Genomic DNA, 20,324 nt, shown 5'->3' with positions numbered 1-20,324 from the left:
AAAAAGGTGAAGCACTAATGCTGATGAATTATATGCAATCTTTTGAATTTATTTTCATCTTGCACTTGATGAAAATAGTTTTAGGAATGACACATGATTTATCTCAAGCATTACAAAGAAGTGATCAAGATATTGTAAATGACATGAAGTTAGTAAATGTGTCCAAAATAAGGCTACAAGCTATAAGAGATAATGGTTGGGATTCTTTGTTGAATGATGTTTCATTATTTTGTGAGCATAATGATATTGACATTCCAGATATGGATGACACTTTTCAACCGACACAAAAAAAGTCAAAGAGAAAAATGGAGAAAGTATCTAATTTACACCATTTTCAAGTTGGATTATATTATGAAGTGATTGATCGACAACTTCAAGAGTTGAACAATTATTTTACAGAAGTGAATACTGAGTTGCTCCTTGGTGTAGCTTGTTTAAGTCCAAGAGATTCATTTTCTACATTCGATAAGGAGAGGTTGATTCGTTTAGCTCAATTTTATCCTTCAGAGTTTTCTCAAGTTGAATTATTGACATTAGATTGTCTGTTTGAAAACTATTTCTTCGATGTATGCTCTGACAGTGAATTTTCAGAATTAGAGGGGATTGGTGATCTTTCTACCAAGCTCGTAGAGACCAAAAAACATGTTGTGTACCCGTTGGTATATTTGCTTTTAAAGTTATCTCTGATATTACCGGTGGCAACTGCAACAGCTGAAAGAGCTTTCTCTGCTATAAATATTATCGAGAATCGAATGCGAAATCGCATGGGTGATGATTGATTAAATGATTGCTTAGTTACTTACATTGAGAGATATATTTTTGTTGATGTTGAAAATAAGAAAATCATTCAACATTTTCAGAACATGAAAAATTATAGAGAACAATTATAATTTATATTTATATTTTTGAAAATAAAATGTTATATTTATATTAATCCCACTACTCAAAAAATTTAGCTTCGCCCCTGCTCTCACGTTACTTGTTATTTTTATATTGACTTGAACGTTAAAATGATAATCTTATACGTTAGTCCTTAATGTAATAAAAAGTTGTTCCACCTATTCAATATCTCATCTAACTATATATTTTACCCTACATTTTGTTTCCTAACCGAAACAATATTCGAAGAGAGATCCTATTTTATGAAAGTATAAATCCTTCAAATACTACTACGCATACATGTTGTAAACAAGACTTACACATGGTCCTAATCCAAAAATACCATCTCCATATATGGACAAAAGACTCAAAACTAAGGGTCCCCCACTATACACTACCAGCAAGACAAAGGCATAGCAATAGGACAGATCAGTTGGTACATGTCCCAAATTGCTTCATGTGATCAATCAAGTATATCAAACAAATCCGGACCCGCATTGATTTGAGTCAACTCACATATCGTCTACTAAACGACATGCTTCCAATTGAAAAAGACACTTAAAATCACAACACTCACAACTTTCTCTCTATATCACTCCTAATAAGACATAAAATATTTGTAACCCATGATTAAGTTAATCATTAAGAACCATCCACGCTTCTACACTTTTCTTGTCTCATTCCCTCTCTCCATAACCATAATCATTATAATATTTCTACAACCACCCCCACAAGTTGAATTAATATTTTCAATAGTCCTTCACTATACTCTCACTATAGTACTTACCTTCACAAGCTATGGAGCACCCCATATATCTATAATATTAATTTCATGGCTTCATATTATTGAGATCTCCACCTAGAACCTACCTCCTCCCTTCTTCATCTTCCCCTCCCACACCCTTCTTTATATATATTCCATCCCCTCACTCCCATACTCTTCAATTTTCCACCAACCTATCATTCCATTCCTCTCTCACTTTAAATAGCTAAAAATTGATAGTGCTATTATAGCAATCAACTATACTTGATGCTTGTTGCCTCGAAGCGCATCTTAATATTGCAGTCGCAATTACAATTGCAGTCACAATTACAATTGCATTCGATTTTGTAAAACACGCATATTGATTACAACAATAATACTAGAAAATATTTTCTCCTTTTCAAAATGGAGGTGGTGCAACAAAGAATATTCAACTCAATGGAGCGAAGACCAAGAATGTTAAAGGATTTTCTAAGCGAGAATCCAAACTCATGTTCCTCAAGCGGATTCAAATCATTTCCAAGAACAACAACACAAAACGACGTCGTTAAACTCACACCAATCAACAACAACACCATTCAAATCCATCACACACTTTCATCATCATCATCGAAATTTCAAACACTGATACAAACCATAAAAAACAACGTCTCATTCTTCAAAATTACAAAATCACCCTCCACCATGCTTTCTATACCACGAAGCCTCTCACGAAAACTATCATCAAAGAGAAGAAGAAGCCGCCAAAGATGCAAAGGAGAAAGAGAGATCGAAATCGAATTCAGTACGGTGAAAATCAAAGACATCATCCGGTGGAAATCGTTCCGAGATTTACAACCTTCCGTTCCGTCACCGCCGTTTGATTTTAACCGTTATGTAACGGAATCGCCTACGGTTACAACTGGAACAACTTGTAGTAGTAGTTGCGATGGTTCTAGCTGGAGTGACGGTGATTTTTTTAATGCTTTATGGGAAGCGCAAAACGACGGCGTTGAAGAGAGTCATAGAAATTCGTTTTCATCTGCTTTTGTCAGCAAGGATTCGCTGGCACCGTTCGTTGGGGCCAAGGTGAGTAATTATTGAATGCAACGTACCTTTCAAAACTTATTGTGTGTCTGCTTGTATTTCTTTTTGTTTTATATATATATATATATATATATATATATATATATATATATATATATATATATATATATATATATATATATATATATTAGGTATAATATCTTTTTTCGTGATATTTTAATTCCTTAACTCTAAAAGATTAATACTGATTGTTAATTCTTCAAGATGGTTATGATAGTTATTGTCATAGTTTTAAATTACACTTGTAATCATAGATGCGTATGACGGTTATCACTGTTGTAGTTGAAATGTTATTATTATGATAATTGTAATATTGCGATGCGCATTGCATTGCACTGTAAATTTTAATTAATAAGAGTTTGAAATATTTGTTAAAAACACTTAATAATAAGATTTTTTCAGAAGTACAGTTTTGACGTTATTAATTTTGAATTTTGACGAAAATATTTAGAAACCTAGACAAAATTGTTTTATGTGTTCATAATGTGGGAGGAAGCTTCATTTTTAAATTATCGCAATTGTAGTTTGATATGGTTGTGGACCGGAGTCTAACACATCAAAAATATTAATTTACAATTTAAAATCATAGTACTTTTTTATATAATTAGCGATGAATATAGGGACCAATTTATGAATTTTCCAACCCTTAACTCTTCAAAGCATGTCATGTTTATTGGAATTGTTGTGTTGCTGATAAGAATCCGTATGTAATCTTGACAGGAAAATTTGATTTGCCAAGATGAACAACACAGTCCAGTTTCAGTTCTTCATGTTGCAGAACATGAATATTCACTCTTCGACCAAAGCCTTGCCAATATTGAAAGTAAGTTTCTCCAATAATTTGTAGCTTTTAATTTTCATTTGAAACTTAACAATTTTACTGTTTTATTAGAGTGATACTAATAATGTTTTATATTTGAAACAGGGAGAAAACAAAAATGCAGACAAACTGCTGATAAATTTGAGAGTCTTGTAAAATTTGACCTTGCAATTGCAAACCTAGATAAATGTCTTTCATTAGATGAGAAATCATACTATGATGAAGAATATAAAGATGATAAGGAGGAGGAGGAGAAAAAAAATGAAGAACAAGATTGGGTTGAGGAAAAGGCAAACCAATTGCTACATTGTGTTAAAGCAACAAGTTCATCATTGCAAAATTGTGATGACAATTTAGGTATAGTTTTGTTGGAATTTTTCAAAGAAGAACTAAACGGTAATAGAAACCAAAAGAGGGGTGATGAGGGGTTTGAGTTGGAGATATTGACAATGGCTGAAGATTGGATAAATGAGTCATTTGAAAATAACTATGATATTGTGCATGTTAATAAAGGTGCTTATATCAAGGAAATGGATAGGAGAAATAGGTGGTGTAGGTTTGAGGAGGAGCAAGAGGAATTGGTTTTAGAGATTGGGGAAGCTATATTGCATAGTTTGGTTGATGATATTTTTGAGACGGATGGTTGATGAGAGGATTAGGGACCTTATTTGGACCATGCTATACTCACCCTATGAGACCCTCACCAAGTGCACATGGATTGCTTTGGGATACAACTCACAATTTATGATACTCTTGAATAAGGGTGATTAGAGATGTTGCACAAGGGTTGTAATGGGTACATATATGTAAATCAATTGATGGATTTCAAGGCATAACTCATGCCTTCTTTTTAGGGCAGGTACTTCAGAAGTCTTTAATTGTTCAACATATATGTAAATAAGTCAATAAAAATGTGCTTTTCTTGATAATTAACGTTGGAAGTGTTCTTATACTATATATTAAATTAGTATTACGCACATGTGTGTCATAAAATAGATTAAATTAGTAATACTCATGCATATTAAATTAGTATTATTCATATATATATATATATATATATATATATATATATATATATATATATATATATATATATATATATATATATATATATATATATATATATATATATATATATATATATATATATATATATATATATATATATATATATATATATATATATATATATATATATATATATATATATATATATATATATATATATATATATATATATATATATATATGTGTGCGCGCGCATATATAGATTAGATTAATGAAAAATGTTAATCTTACATCACATTTTACACCTATACCGTATTTTACTGTTATTCAATATAATGAACAGTAAAATATTATAATAATATATTATTTTCTTAAAAATATAAAAAAAGTATTAATTTTTATTATCTAAATGTTTATTAATCAATTTCATAATTTTTTTTTAACCAATTTCATAACTTGTATTAACCAATTTTGATGACTTTTCAAAATTATTTTTAATGTCGGGACGTTTACTAACCAATTTCATATAGTTTCATTACTCAATCTTTTACTTTTCATTAATCAACTTTGGTTTATCACTAAAAAATATTTTTAATATATGAACGTTTATTAATCAACTTCGTCACTTTATTAACCAATTTTTTGCATTTAATTAATCAACTTTTTTCATTATTTTAACTCAGTGTTCATGTGCATTGTTCATAGACACTGTTCATGTGTACTGTTCAAAATATTGTTCATAAATATATTATTTTATTTTTAAAATACATTGTTTACCGTATAAATACGGTGAACAGTGTATACGGTGTAAGTATTTGGTGTAAGAAATGATGTAGGAATAACAATGTTGTAAATTAATATTACCACTAATACAAAATAAATCTTCCGTAACATTTATTTTATAATGGTTTTCTGTTAACTGTAGTAGTAATTTTTTTTGGCGTTTTTTTGTGTTTGATATTTACTAAATGACATTTCAAAACGGTCATAGATATCAGTTGTGGTGAAAAGTGGTGTCTGATTATGCGTTCGAATCATAGTATCTACAGTTTGTTTTTATTTATTTGTAAGCCACTTTTCACCATAGTTGAAACTTTCAACCGCAGTGAAAAGTGGCGTCGGGTCATGAGTTCAAATGATAACACCTATAATTTTGTTTTTATTTATTTAGTAAAAGACATACAACAACGGTTGTTTAAAGTAACTTTTGTGATAGGTTAAGACATACAATAAATGTTGTTTAAAGTAACCATTGTGATAGGTTGGAACTTATATTTTTATTTATATTTATTTTTAAGCCACTTTTTATGATAGGTTGGAAATATAAGCTTGTCTATTGAGTTTCTTCACTGTCCTTAAACAAATCTTTGTCGTCCATTTAGTGAGTATCAACGCTCAAGACAATATCATTAGTGGTCTGCGTGAAACCTAAAACATAGATGAATTTCCAACTTAAACAAACTTCATCTTTCGAACTCTAAACATCTTCTTCCATTTGCAACACTCTATTTCTCCACTAAATCAAGCTCGAAAATATCATTTCTTCCATAAACAAAATTCAAAAACACCATTTCTTTCATTAACAAATTTCAGAACTCAATTATCTCTTCTCCAACTTGAATAAGACAAGGGAAACATGGACTCAAGTTAGCAATGTTAGTTGGTGTTGTTCTTGTTGTTCTTTTTCTTGTTGTTATTGTTGTTGTTTTTCTTGTTGTTATTCTTATTATTCTTGTTGTTGTTCTTATTATTGTTCTTGTTCTTGTTCTTGTTCTTGTTCTTCTTCTTCTTCTTCTTCTTCTTCTTCTTCTTGTTTTTTGTCATTGTTCTTGTTTTTGTTCTTGTTGTTCTTGCCCTAGGCGGGATGAAAATATTTAGGTAATAAACGCCCTCGTTTTCCATTTACAAGTTCCGAAAATTTTAAACCATTTCATATTTCCCCTACAGCAGGTCATGTTTCCCTATGTACCTGTCTTTCTCAAGCTTGTCTACCTTCCCTGAGGTATTTCTCTACTCTTATTCACATGCCATAATGACCAACTTAAGGAATGCATGTGTAAATGTGGCACGCGAATCTAATAGTGATGAATCTTCATCATCCATTGGAGTTGAGAATCTTGATCTCGTGGACATTTTCTATGGGGTGGATCCACCTATACATTCTCAGAATGTGCCCAACGGTAGTTCTGGGTCAGGTTTGGACTTCCTGGATGATGACGACGATCCTGTTGTGAGGGGAACCGCTGCTTGTGTCGTCTCTCTTGCATGTGCTTATTTTAACCTGGGTATTATCTTATCTAGGGAGGCAAAGTGCAAGTATGGTTGCTTCATTCAGTCTCTCGGGGGAGGGGTAAGTGAGAAAGATTCCACTCGTTGTCATACTATGGTTTATGTTTCTTTTCAGAATTGCCATGTTAATCTTGACCAAAATTACCATTTACATGGCAGAGGAATGGACATGGTCTGACCTGAAAGTTTGTTGGAGTCGATTAATGAAGACTAATATCGCTGGGTATATCTCTAATTTCTAGGAACAATTTCAATCTATTGTAGAATGAGCATCGTTGAGTGTGCCTATGTTGAGGTGTGACCATATTTTGACTAGTCGCTCTTCCCTATCCCTGCCAATAAAAGGATCTGTAGCTTTTTTAAATGGTGCTCAATCCCATTTTACGACCGTATCTTTTAGAAACTGGGAATAAGATTGCCTCTGGTCATTTTTTAGAAAAAGGTGCTTGATCATCTACGAATTTCCCCCTCTCAACTCCACACAGTGGCACGAGCTTTCATAAAATTATTTCAACATTAGTATGAGTATAAGGGGCAATGAGGTTCCGCCTCAGAAAACCTTTTATTTCATCTTTTCTTTCCTTCTGTTTCTTGCTCTTTGACTAAATAGGGGGTGTGGCCTATGGTTGATCTCCTTTTGTCAGAGTAATAACAATAAAGTCTTCCTCATTTACATTAATAAATGGAAGAAGTTTAAAAATAACTATCTTCAAGTAACCCCAATTTCTCCGAAGGCCCATTCAGACTTCTGCCACGTCCCAGATTCTGTCTCAGGGTCAGTCGCTTGCACAGAAAAAGCTCAAAGGTTCTTGTCACCGAATCACTTTGAAGATGTCATTGGTTACTACATTATCCTATACGCCTCTCTTACTGTCTATGAGAGAGCCAGGAAAGGTGACTTACTCCCTTTTTTTGAATTGTTAATCAGTACTCTATATATTGTGGATTCAGCCTCTACTGAGGATAGAAGGAATTTTTTTGGTACTTGAACTAATTATGGCATGTTTGATTGGTGTTCATTAATGTTATTCTTATCTAACTACCAATTACTTTGTGTTTACTTTTTAGTTGGTATAAAAGGAGAATGGGATGAAAATCCCTTATCTTTCCCAACTACTCTTGTGGTGGTGATGCTCACTCTTCATACAAAGGAGCTTAGAGCTTTGACAATTAAAACAAAAGAGGCACAACTTCGACCATCTCAGCCATCCTTTGAGAGGAAAATAAAGAAGAACAATGACATAATTGCTACTTAGGTTTGGAATAATAGGAATCGTGGCAAGGATCCCACTCGAGCAAAACACCCACAAAAGAATATGAAGTCAGTTGGTCAGAGTCTTGCCACGATTTCTCTAGCAGATCATGATGGTTCCCTTCCTACCAAACTTCTCAGCATTTTCAGATGTCGGATGCCTTACATTGATCTAGAGATAAAAACTTTTGTATCTGTCGAGGATTATGCTTATATTCCAAATCTTTCTGAGGCTGACAAGTTGGGATTATTTGTATAATGGCCTTTCTAGATGTTATGGGTAGCCTGCATCGCAACCTTAATTGTGGCTGGTCATGGGGGACTCTTGGCACCAAGCCACCTTCCTTAAGAAATAAAATTTGAAAAGAAGCGATGTGAGCATGCCACCTCATAGGTGTTTCAGCTTCAGTAAAGGTTGCATGAGCTTTAACGAGAGTTAAATCAATTTTCTTTCCTCAAAGAGGGAGTGTACCTATATGGAACCCCTATGGAAATGGCTGGTAGGTTGGATGATCTGTTAAACACTCTTAAAGAGGAAAATAATTATTTTTGTGAAGCAAAGTCTTCTTTGGAAACTTTGTCCTCTAGGGTTGTAGCCATTGAAAATTAGCTAAAAGAAGAGGAAACGAATTACTCAGGCGAAGTAAAACCCTTTAAAGAAGAGTTGACTTAGCTAGAGAAATATTTCCTAGCCTCTTCAGTTGTGAGCCTTGGAGATAGGGCTTTAAAGAATGTTGTAGGCCAGCTAGAGCTGGTTTTCCCCGACGCTCAAATTCCCCCACGACAAAATGAGCTTTCAGAAAGAGATAGTCAAAGGATTGCTCGTCGAGCAAAAGTGATCAGGACTTTTGAAAGGATTTATTTTTGTAATTTAATATTATCTTTGGCCTATAAATTAAGAAATATTTTGACATATTTATTTTTTCGTTTATTCAACTATGATCGTCATCTGCTTAGTTAAAGCCCATCCCGCTTATGGGTTTTTGGCGTGTCTTTAATATTCTCATCATTACTCGTACCTTTTGATAGGAACTGGTGTAATTTGGTGAGGTATAATTTTCCTTTAGAATTACTCGTCTCATTTGAGGGGGATAGAGTAATTCTTTAGTGTCATAGAGTATTATCCTCGCCCAAGGGGTTGGTCCTCGTTCGTGCCCTCAAGTTTGATGCCAATTCGAGTTGGACGCCTCCTTAAATTCATCGCCTACATTATTGGAGATGATATCTCAAAATAGGAGATGCGATAGCTATGGCATAATGTGTATAAATGAGGATTACATCCAATATAAACGACAATTCAATCTTTCACCATTTTCTCTATTTCAGTATGAATTCAACTGAAATATCATTTGAGTTTGGAAATGTTCCAAGTTCTTGGTCTGTGTTCTTCGATTAGTGTTTCTTGGGTGTAATCCCCATTTCTAGTGTCGGCCCAGATCATATATGGTATTTTCTAATTTTCTACAAGCTTTCCATCCCAAACGTTCTTGCCTCTGATGTCAACTCGTTACAGTTAGAGGTCTCCAATCTGAAACTCCCTATGTCGAACGCGTTAGTTGAATTAGGTTGTTGTATTTGATTACCGTTTTAGAGAAGGCGGGTGATGTCCTTTTTTTTCTCTAAGAAGTCAATTTTCTTCCTGAGTGTTTGGTTCTTTTCTCCCTCGAGAAGGGGGTGTACCGTCCTCCAACTTAGTTCTTCGACCTCCATTGGAATGATGACTTTGATACCACAAGTTAGACAGAAAGGAGTTTCATTGGTTGTTGATTGAGGGGTTGTTTTATATTACTATAAGACGTGTGGCAAATCATCTACCTAATTTGCTTTGGCAGCTTCAAGTCTTCGCTTCAGTCCTTTCAACAACACCTGATTGGTTGCCTCCACCTGTATGTTTGTCTGGGGATGGTTTACCAATTCAAAATGTTGTTTTACTTTTAATTCTTCTAAGGTATTTAACTTCATGTCTATGAACTGGGTTCCATTATCTGTTACAATGTCTTGAGGAACTCCAAACCTGGCCAGGATACTCCTTTTTAAAAACTCCAGGATGTTAGTTGTCGTGATTTTCACTAAAGCCTCTACTTCAACCCACTTGGTAAAATAGTTAATGGCCACTATCAAATATTTAAGTTGACCCGGAGCTGGAGGAAATGGACCAAGGATGTACATACCCCACTGAGAAAAGGTCCAGGTTGACGTTAACATATGAAGCTTTGTTGATGGGGCACTATAACTTTCTCTTTATCGTTGGCATTGGTCACGCTTCTTCACATATTCCTTGGCGTCTTGGACCATGGACGAACAATAATATCCATCTCTTAAAATATTATTGGCTAGTGTCTCGGCCCCCAGGTGTTTCCCAGTTATCCTCTCATGCACTTCTACGAACGTGTAATCAGCCTTCTCTCCTTCTGTGAATTTATTAGATAAGTACACAAGTCTCTTATGTATAAAGTTCCTTCAATCACGATATATGAACTTCCTCTTCTTTTCAACAAGGCAACTTCAATCGGATCATAAGGGAAAACCCTTGCTCTATGTATGATGTAATGAAAGATATCCATATGGCTGACTGGTACCGCCTATGACCATCACCACGTCATTTGGAGTCTAAATTCTTGGATTCTTCAGGTTTTCTTGAATAAAAGAATGGTTGACCCCTGATCCCCTTGTACTTGCCAACTTAGAGAGCACGTTGGCCAGAGTATTTTCTTCCATCATGACATGTGTAACCCCGGACATCTTGATAACCATGAAACGCATCACGTTTCCGACTCGATACACATGCATTTTAGTCTATTTTATATCCATTTCATGTTTTTATGTAGTGTTATGTTGGTATTTTGTCTTTGTTGCAGGTATTCTCCAAGTAGGAGCTGGTACAAGAGAAAACAGAGCGAAAATGATCAAAAATGGAGAAAAAGTGTAGAAAATACACCGATGGCGACCTTCATGGCGTGCACCATGACGTGGCACCCATGGGGCACCACTCACCTTGAAGAAAAATCCAAAAATTGAAGTCTGAAGTGTGTGGCATTCGTCACAGGGGCATGGTGTTTGCCATAACCCATCCACCAACCACATCCCCCACGTTGCACTCATGGCGTTCGTCGTGAGGCCATGGCATTCGTGTCCAAAAAAATTGCAACTGACTTACTCAGTCTTCTCCCACTTCACCATGATTTTCTCAAATGATCCTACACCATTTCATCCCAATTTCAGAGCCAAAAACACTATATATAGTCTTAGTTTTTAGGTTTTAAGGTGTGCAAGTTTTCTAGTATAAAGTTTAGGCAGATAAATCACTTATTGTAAAAGTGTTTAATTGCTCACATCGAGTAATAAGCACACCATAGTTTTAAGATTCTGTAGAATTTCACATTGTATTTGGACCTTTCGTTATTTAAGCTTGCCGTTGTGTATCTTGAAAATTGGTAAACAATCGTTGATCTTCCAAATTTCTAAATTTGGTCACTCACAGGATCGATCAGATTGATCCTAGGACATGTGCTAAGTGTCTCGTAAACGTAATAGTAATAAATGATCAAACTAAACGTCAGATCAGAGTTTTAAAGAAAACTAAGGACAAAAGAGTGACTTGAACGGAAAAAAGTCTTAAATTAGCGTTTAGAACTAGTAAAGAAAAATGAAGTAAACGACGGGAATCATAAAAGGCTTGAAAATAATCAAAAAAGTTTGTAAGCACTGGAATCTTAAGACTGTAAGGTAAAAGTTTAAGGTAAGGAAAGGAACTAAAGGATCTTTAAATTTTCAAATGACAAAGTAAAAATAAAGTGTTTGAAAGGAAAGAACAAGGAAGAGTGTTTCTAAAGAGAAAGTAAAGACGGATTTATAATGCTTTGAAATAATTAAACAATGGTGTAGACAACGTACATTCTGCGTTTTACAGTTCTTCTTCACACGAATACTTAGTAAATTTGCAGATTTTGTACACAATTTGACACACACTTTTCTAACACTAAGACCCTATATTTATACTGGATCGGAATAACCGCTTTGATGGTCCTTCAATCATGTTGATACACTTGGTGCCCTACATGCGTGCATTCGCTCACTCTGCTCCACGTGTATCCTTGCGGTTTCTGACGAAGGTGATCTTCCCTCCTTTATTTAAATTTCAAATCTCTGATCGAAAACCGTTTTCTAACCGCTCCTCAAGGAACTGCTCCGGAATTTCAACTATGAGCTTGATCTTTATCCAATCAGCTAAGCCGATCTACCCCCAACTGGTCGAATCACTTCTTGGTTGCACCCAGCTGTGCATATTTTCCGATTTTGGTAATTTGGGATGGGCGTCGAAAATTTGAGCTAACAACCGCCATATTAAATCCAGATTTTTGTTTCAAGGTTTTCCAGTTTCCGATTCCAGCACTGTGTTATTTTCAGTATGTATTTTCTTCTTTAATTTTCTGCATCTTATTATTTTCAGTTTTTTATATTGTAATTGTTATTTTTAATTATTTTGTTAGTTTAAATTTCCACAGCTTATCATTAAAGTAGCTTACTAGTATCAATTGCATATATTATATTCATTTGTGCGAATTGTACTAGTTTTTATTGTTTGCATGTTTGCTACACTATTTCTTACTATCATTATTATATTATTATGTCTAAAAATTCATTTGGTATGTATATTGAATTAAATATGAATATTATGTCAAATATGTTGGCTAATCCGTTTAGGGTCCGGAATGTGAGGACCGTCATTTCGACGGTACTCGCATCTAAGTTGGAAACTATCAATTAGATTGTGATTCGTTTTTGCGACTGATTTTTATACTGTTTTAAATTGAAATTATTTACAACGAAAGTGTTAAATATAGAGATATTGGTTCCGGTTCAAAAGAGAGGAACTTGTATCTTAGATGGAAAATAAAATTCGGATTTTAAATAAAATCAATAGCGACAACAAATGTCATTTTAAATTGTAATAACAATCATTTCTAAAAATAGAGTTTAGAGGAATAGATGTTGCGACAACAAACATTTGTAAGTTTGAACTCTGGTGCTATGCGAGCGACAACTGGTATCACCTTTAAATCCATTTTTCACTCAAAATGACTTTGTAATTAATTAGAAGTTCTTAATTTTGAAAAATATAAGTTTTATACTTTAACAGGCTGAATCGCAACAACGACAATATAGATTTTAGAATAAAACTCGGTTCCGATTTAGCGAACACAAACAGTCCATTTAAATTAAGTTTCTTCGTATTAAAGAAAAATATTGTCCCAATTTAATTAATTAATTTGACTTAGCTGTGAGTACTATTGATCGACACGAGTCATATTCCGATCTCGCTTTTATTAATTATTTTAAAATAAATTTGCTTTATTTTCTGTTTTAATCCCCCCTCTCATCCAAAATCCATTAGGCTTAAATTTACATAGCAACAATAAATAATGGTAAAGTTGACTATAATTCTATGTGGGTTCGACAACCTTTTATATTATTCTGATACATTTTGGGCACTTGCGGAAAGCATCTAAGAGAAGGAAAACATCACATCACATCTTAAAATTTACCAATTTCTCTTTAGTCAGCCTCAAACGTCGTTGCAACAATGGATCCTTAGCATGCACTCCCCTTTTAACTTTAGAAATAACTAGCTGGGAATTTATCCTCAGTTTAACATTCTCTTCCTCCATCTCTGCATCCAACATGAGCACGACGAAGAATGCTTCATATTCAGCTTGATTGTTGGTGGCGGAGAACTCAAAGTGTAAGGAAATTTCGATCATGAGGCTGACTTCATTTTCTACAATTAACCCAAAACCGCTGTAAATACCGTCCAAGTGTGGGTTGGCTCGATTGGGCCAGGAGCTATGAAGTTTGTTGTGGTGTTTTGTGATCCTTCTTTGGGTACATACAAATAGGTAATGAGTAGCTATTTTAGAGCTGAAAGATGGTGTTGAGGCTAATCTTCTTTTTCAGTTTTATGCGTTTTTAGATTATTGTTGCTTTGATCTGTAACACTGGGCGGCCGAACATTATATTTTGCTTTATTCTGAGTTACTGTTGTGAGATTAAATATTATAGCTCCTGGTTTTAAGTTGTTTTGATGTTGAAGGCATATTGCCTTGATGGAGTTTAATTTTAAATAAATGTTATATTTGAACTTATTTGGTTGAGTAGTTATATTTAATGATTGTTTTGATGTTGAAGGCATATTGTCCTGATTGAGTTTAATTTTAAATAAATGTTATATTTGAACTTATTTGATCGAGTAGTTATATTTAATGATTAATTTTGCAGCAATGAGCCCAAGTAAAATTGAGCATGTGATGATAGGCGTTTTGAATTATATGTCTTATTTTAATAAGTGTTACATAGCAGATTGTTTATGGAGATTATGACATCTTATGTGAAATAGTTGTTTATAATTATCTTATTCCTTATAATTTTGAGTGGGGGGTGTTACACCACCGAAATACCCTAAATTGTTGATAAACTTCATCATCTGGGCCTTCTAGTACCGAGCCTCATCGGGGAGATCCTTTTCTTATATACATAAAGACAACTCTCCAACATAAAGTGTCCCTCAGTACAATACTTGGGGAACAAATCTTCCCTCTACTCTGCCGCCAAAGTCACAAACTACAGCATGGGCTTCAGGGTTAAGGAGGGTTACCAAAAAGAACCGGTCCTCAAAAGACTGAAGATATGGAAGAGGCCCAAAGCCGCGAATGGTTGGTTCTATATATATTAATGCTCTATCTGTCGTCTGGGTTATCTGGCCATAATGACATTTAAAAAGAAGAAAGAAAAGTATCACATAAGGCTCTCCATTCAAATATTCGGCCCAATACTAGTATACCTTCATGTATGCCCAACTTGTAGGATGAAGTTGTGAATGACCATTGCTAGGTGTTTCATAACCTCTATCTCAAAGGCAGTGAAGAGAAGACAAATGGTCATGGCAGAAAAGACATTCATAGATGGGAATGGCGCAATCACCATACTTGTCACATATTCTATCATTCATATATGGACTCAGGATTCTCCAGTAGGAAGGCGAACCAATTTCTATAAAAGTGTCATCAAAACCATCTGCTTTTGCAAAAGCAAAAACAGTGGAAGAGTATACAAGATCCACGCAAGAAGATGGAGTATCCTTCTGGATCATGTGAATACTTTTCTGTGATTTCTTACCCATGTCACACTAACTTTACAGTTGCAGGAAAATGAAACGCTAAAGGGGAAGATGACTTTAAGACTTGAAAAAGAATGACCTAGAAGAAAATGACACCAACCCTTCTAAAAAAGATTATAAACTAGCATGCAAAGAGGTTTCATCAAACACGTCTAATCATTCACAAGAAACACTCGAGTGTTTCGGTTCCCCAAGAGTCGTAATAATGATACCTTCGAAAAGACGTTTGAAGTACAGTGCATTAAATGTAAGATTCCCTAAAGAAACTGAAACACTTCTCCTTCGCATATCTTAAGGTGATCAAGGGGTGATCGGCATCCCTCGTCTACCTATACGTCGACAAGGGCTTAAGGGGCAATTATTCTAGGCTGACCACGTCGACCCCGACCAACCACCAAGAAGAGGTACCACTCCTTCTAGAATCTCCTCAACACACGAGGATTATCATCCTAATGATCACAAGATATCTCAACTGCAACTGTATTAAACGACTATCCGGATTTCATGGCTAACAAATAGCAAGTTCATTATTTCTCTCTCTTTATTTATAATGAAGACGCCAAATTGAGGTATCAAGTTTCAAACTCAATTTCATTTCACTATTTTTTCTCACATACCGATTTGAGCGCTGTAGTGTTAACCGTACAAGTCCCTCACTCCACCCTATCAAAAGCTGCGATCCACGACCACTGCCGTTATTACATCCATTTCTGGTTGAAAAATGGAACAAATAATATATATATATATATATATATATATATATATATATATATATATATATATATATATATATATATATATATATATATATATATATATATATATATATATATATATATATATATATATATATATATATATATATATATATATATATATATATATATATATATATATATAAAGGATATGTCTGATAATTTATAAAATAAATTTTGAAATCGTAGATTAAGATATGAGTTAGATTGACCATGAATACCTCTAGTCCTATCTATGGATTTTGTGGTTGAAAATAATATTTTAAAAGTTAAACAGAAGATTAAATTTATAGTTTAATTTGTTTTTTTTGGTTAAATTAAATCAGCACTGAATTGTTTATAAAATAAATAATTTAATTAAATAATATGAATGAAAACTTAATTGATAAAACATACACAATCATATATTTATGATATTTCAAAAATTAGAAATGTTAACTAATGTCTCGGATACTGGTTAGAAGTTTAATATAGTAAATTAAATATTATTTAAGAGATTAAAAAAATATATTTTTTTAAATATATATATATTTAATATACTAAAAACAAAAATAATTAATTTAAAAAAAATATTGTATCATAATATATATATTTTATTTGGAATTCTTAATGCATGATCCTTCAAAAAATTCCATACAACAAAATCATAATACTTCTTCCGTTTTTTATTATAAATTATTTTTATTTTTATATGCATTAAAAAATATGATAATTATGATATAAAAAAAGAAATTATCAAGGATTTTACAAAATTATCCTTCATTAATAATATTGAAAACATTAACTAACATAATTGAAAGAAGAGAGAATAATAAATATGTAAGGATATAATAAATTTAGTTATTTAATATTACTAATTACTAATTAATATTAAAATATATGATATTCAATTTTCTTTTAACAAAAAAAATTCAATTTCAGAAATTTTGTAAATATTATATTTGATTCTTTTTAACCCAACTTTATATTTGATATTTTAGAATAATAAACTCAATTTAATATGCATTAAATGCATGGACTATTATAGATTTAGTTATTTAATATTTTGTAAATTGCATTAATGTAATTGTATTAATGTAAATCACTCTAACCGACTTTAAATTAAAAGTTCTTTAAAAGCCCAAAACTAATTATAAATCTATATAAACCCTAATTCAACTCATTCAACTCACTTAATTGTTTCATCTTTCCTCTAAGTCACTTTCCATCAGAAACTCTTCTCATAGCTCAACGAGTTCTCAATTTCGTGTATTCTCAAGCTTCAGGTAACTTTTTCATCAAGGTTTCTTTTATTCCGATTTGCAAATTTTTTCGTTTTTGGTTATCACGAAGGTATGATTTGGTTGAATGATTTAGGATTAGTGAGTAGTGATGATTTGATATTGGATATTATAAAGCTCAAATTAGGGTTTAATATGATTTGGGATGTGATCAAACTGGGTATTGAAACGTTGATACAGTGGCTGATTTGGATTTGGGGAGTTATTGGAATGTTGTTAATTTTTCGATTACTCGAAGGTTATGAAAGTGACAAGGATTTGAAGGGTTTAATATGATTTGTGATGTGATCAAATTGGGTATTGAAATGTTGATACGGTGGCTGATTTGGATTTGGGGTGTTATTTGAATGTTGCTTCTTATTAGATTAACATGGATATGAAAGTGTTAAGTTTAGGGTTTAGGATTTGATATGATCTGGGATGAGATCAAATTGGGTATTGAAATGTTGATACAGCGGCTGATTTGGATTTTGGGTTTTATTGGAATGTTGTTTCTTTTTAGATTACTATGGATATGAAAGTGAAAAGGTTCAATAGAACTGAACGAGTGATTGGGACAACATGCATCTATTGGCTCCAAGGAAGATGCAACAGAAACCCGTGTAGGTATCTGCACAGTGAAACACCATCAATTCTGTCAACCGCTTCTTGTAGAGATGATACTGCATCATATCATAATGCAAGGAAGCGTTTTCATATATCGTCTGAGTCTGCGAAAACGCTCGTACGTAGAAAGACAGGAAATGACATGTTTCCTCCCAAGCATACTACTAAGAAGGTCTTGAATAGAAATATGGGAGATGACAGAGAAAGGACACAAGTTCTTCCTCAGAAGCCTTCAACAGGTATCTGCAAATATTGGATGAATGACAACTGTGTTCATGGTGATCAGTGCCGGAATTTACATTCATGGTCTTATGGCGATGGGTTTGCCACATTAGCAAAGCTTCAAGGACACAAGAAGGTATTGGGCTTATATCGACCATCTTTTAAATTCCTAATAAAACCTAGAAACCTTGGTTTCTTTTTGAATTGATAATTCTCGGTAGTTTAATTAAAATATATGTGAACAGCTTGTCACCGGCATTGCACTTCCAGTTGGATCAGACAAACTTTATTCTGGCAGCACCGATGGGACACTTCGGTCATGGGACTGCCATACCGGTCAATGTGCCAATGTGATGAATCTTGGTGCCGAAGCTACCTCTTTGATTAGTGAAGGCCCATGGATTTTTGCTGGTCTTCCTAACACTGTCAAGGTAAGCTCTTATTCTTACTTCAATTATTGTTTTCTTCCATTGTATGGTATTGTCAATTATATTAGGACCATTACTTGTAAGCTGATTATGTCAATGTGGTTTTTGTGAAGGCATGGAATATTCAGACTGCTTTACAGTTAACTCTTGATGGACCTAAGGGACGAGTACTTGCCATGACTGTTGGCAATGATACACTCTTAGCTGGAGCAGAGGTAACTACTACCCACACATTGGTTTATGGTTGTTATCTAGATAAATCAGATTTTTAATCCTCTATTTGCTACGACTTGTATAGTTTATTTTGTTCTCTTACTTTTGAAACAGTTCATTTCTGTTAATTTATGTTAAATTTTATTATTTAAATCACAGGATGGTGTAATTTCTGCATGGAGAGGCAGCTCTAAATCCAATTCCCCTTTTGAATTGGTTGCATCCCTACGTGGTCACACTAAATCTGTGACTTGCCTGACCATTGGGGCTTACAAGATGTTGTACTCAGGATCCAAGGATCAAAGCATTAAGGTATTTTGTTCTTCTATCTTAGCTCTACACAGTTGCTTGTTGCTTTATATATGTTTTGTTTGATAATCATTTCTTATTGTTTTATTCAGGTTTGGGACCTAGACACATTTGAGTGTAAAATGACACTCAATGCACATACAAACGAAGTCACATCCCTTCTTTGTTGGGACAATTTCTTGTTATCTGGTTCATTAGACTGCACTATCAAGGTTTGGTATAAAACCGAGGCGGAAAATTTGGAAGTTGCATATTCACACAAAGTAGAAAACGTAAGTTACTTAGCTAGTATGTTTAACATCTGTACATTGTTGAACATTATTCGGTTGTGTGTTTTCGCTTGTAGTTGTCAAATTGATATTTCTTATGATAGTCGTGAATGAAAGGTGGTTGTTTATATATTTTATTCTGTGATATTTACAGGGTGTGGTTGCACTCTCTGGGATGACTGATCCAAAAAATAAGCCTATATTGTTCTGCTCTACTAGAGACAATTCAGTTCGTCTCTATGAACTGCCATCGTAAGTAAACCTGCAACCATCACCATCACATTCTTATGTAAAACTTGAATTAGTTCTTGACCGCGTCTCTACATTTATGATTTACAGATTTGCTGAGAGGGGTAGATTGTTTGCTAAGCAAGAAGTTGGATTAGTTGATATAGCTCCTGGTGGACTCTTCTTCACCGGAGACAGAACTGGACTGCTGACTGTCTGGAAATGGTTGGAAGAGCCCAAAGTTGCAGCATCCTCTTGAGTCATGACAGTTTATTTTCCCTTTTGCTTTCTTCCACCAACCTAGTTAACGCTGTTGATGTAAATTGCGTAATGCTTACAGTTTTGGGTAGGAGGTCACACAATTCAATTTATTTTTTCTCCAATCAATTCATGATTGCTAATTGTAAAGGCAAATATGTATATATTTAACCGAGCAATTCCAATTCCATTTTTGCTATCTTCTGCTGTTTCTGCTGTTAGTCCGATGATATTATTATAAAAAGAAGTTTATATAAAATTATGATGTCTTTTATATACAAAATAATGATGCTTTTAAATTCAAACGGTTTTGGCTTTCATGTTTTTTTTATTGAAAAGTGATAGAGATGTTTGTTTTTTAACTTATATTTTTATTTATAAATTTTTACAATAGATTTATATAGTTGTCATGTTACACAATAAGTTTGTCATTTAAAATTGAAATTAAGTTTAAAATAAATTAAAAATACACAAATATATACCAC

At 33.5% G+C, this 20,324-nt stretch overlaps 3 protein-coding genes across 4 annotated transcripts; all 3 read left to right on the top strand.

Annotated features, from left to right (window-relative positions):
• Positions 1-86: 86 nt before the first annotated feature.
• On the top strand, positions 87-779 carry LOC127137815 (uncharacterized). The gene has a single exon (XM_051064238.1). The coding sequence runs from the start codon at positions 87-89 to the stop codon at positions 777-779; it is 693 nt and encodes a 230-aa protein (XP_050920195.1).
• Positions 780-1,587: 808 nt separating this feature from the next.
• Positions 1,588-4,481, top strand: LOC127075862 (uncharacterized). Its single transcript, XM_051017357.1, has 3 exons — positions 1,588-2,710; positions 3,449-3,551; positions 3,654-4,481. The coding sequence occupies exons 1-3, from the start codon at positions 2,048-2,050 to the stop codon at positions 4,193-4,195; spliced, it is 1,308 nt and encodes a 435-aa protein (XP_050873314.1). The 5' UTR covers positions 1,588-2,047; the 3' UTR covers positions 4,196-4,481.
• A 12,657-nt stretch (positions 4,482-17,138) lies between these two features.
• LOC127075858 (zinc finger CCCH domain-containing protein 17) lies at positions 17,139-20,038 on the top strand. 2 transcript variants are annotated; one of them, XM_051017353.1, is made up of 8 exons: positions 17,139-17,291; positions 17,809-18,270; positions 18,380-18,565; positions 18,676-18,777; positions 18,935-19,087; positions 19,177-19,356; positions 19,508-19,605; positions 19,693-20,038. In XM_051017353.1, the coding sequence occupies exons 2-8, from the start codon at positions 17,815-17,817 to the stop codon at positions 19,838-19,840; spliced, it is 1,323 nt and encodes a 440-aa protein (XP_050873310.1). In that variant the 5' UTR covers positions 17,139-17,291; positions 17,809-17,814; the 3' UTR covers positions 19,841-20,038. The 2 variants fall into 2 exon arrangements, with proteins under 2 accessions (XP_050873310.1, XP_050873309.1); XM_051017352.1 differs by having other exon boundaries at positions 17,173-18,270.
• The last annotated feature ends 286 nt before the right edge of the window (positions 20,039-20,324 follow it).

The sequence above is a fragment of the Lathyrus oleraceus genome, chromosome 4 (genome assembly GCF_024323335.1).
Source record: "Lathyrus oleraceus cultivar Zhongwan6 chromosome 4, CAAS_Psat_ZW6_1.0, whole genome shotgun sequence".
Classification (NCBI taxonomy): domain Eukaryota; kingdom Viridiplantae; phylum Streptophyta; class Magnoliopsida; order Fabales; family Fabaceae; genus Lathyrus; species Lathyrus oleraceus.
This window is presented reverse-complemented; position numbering and strand designations above follow the sequence as displayed.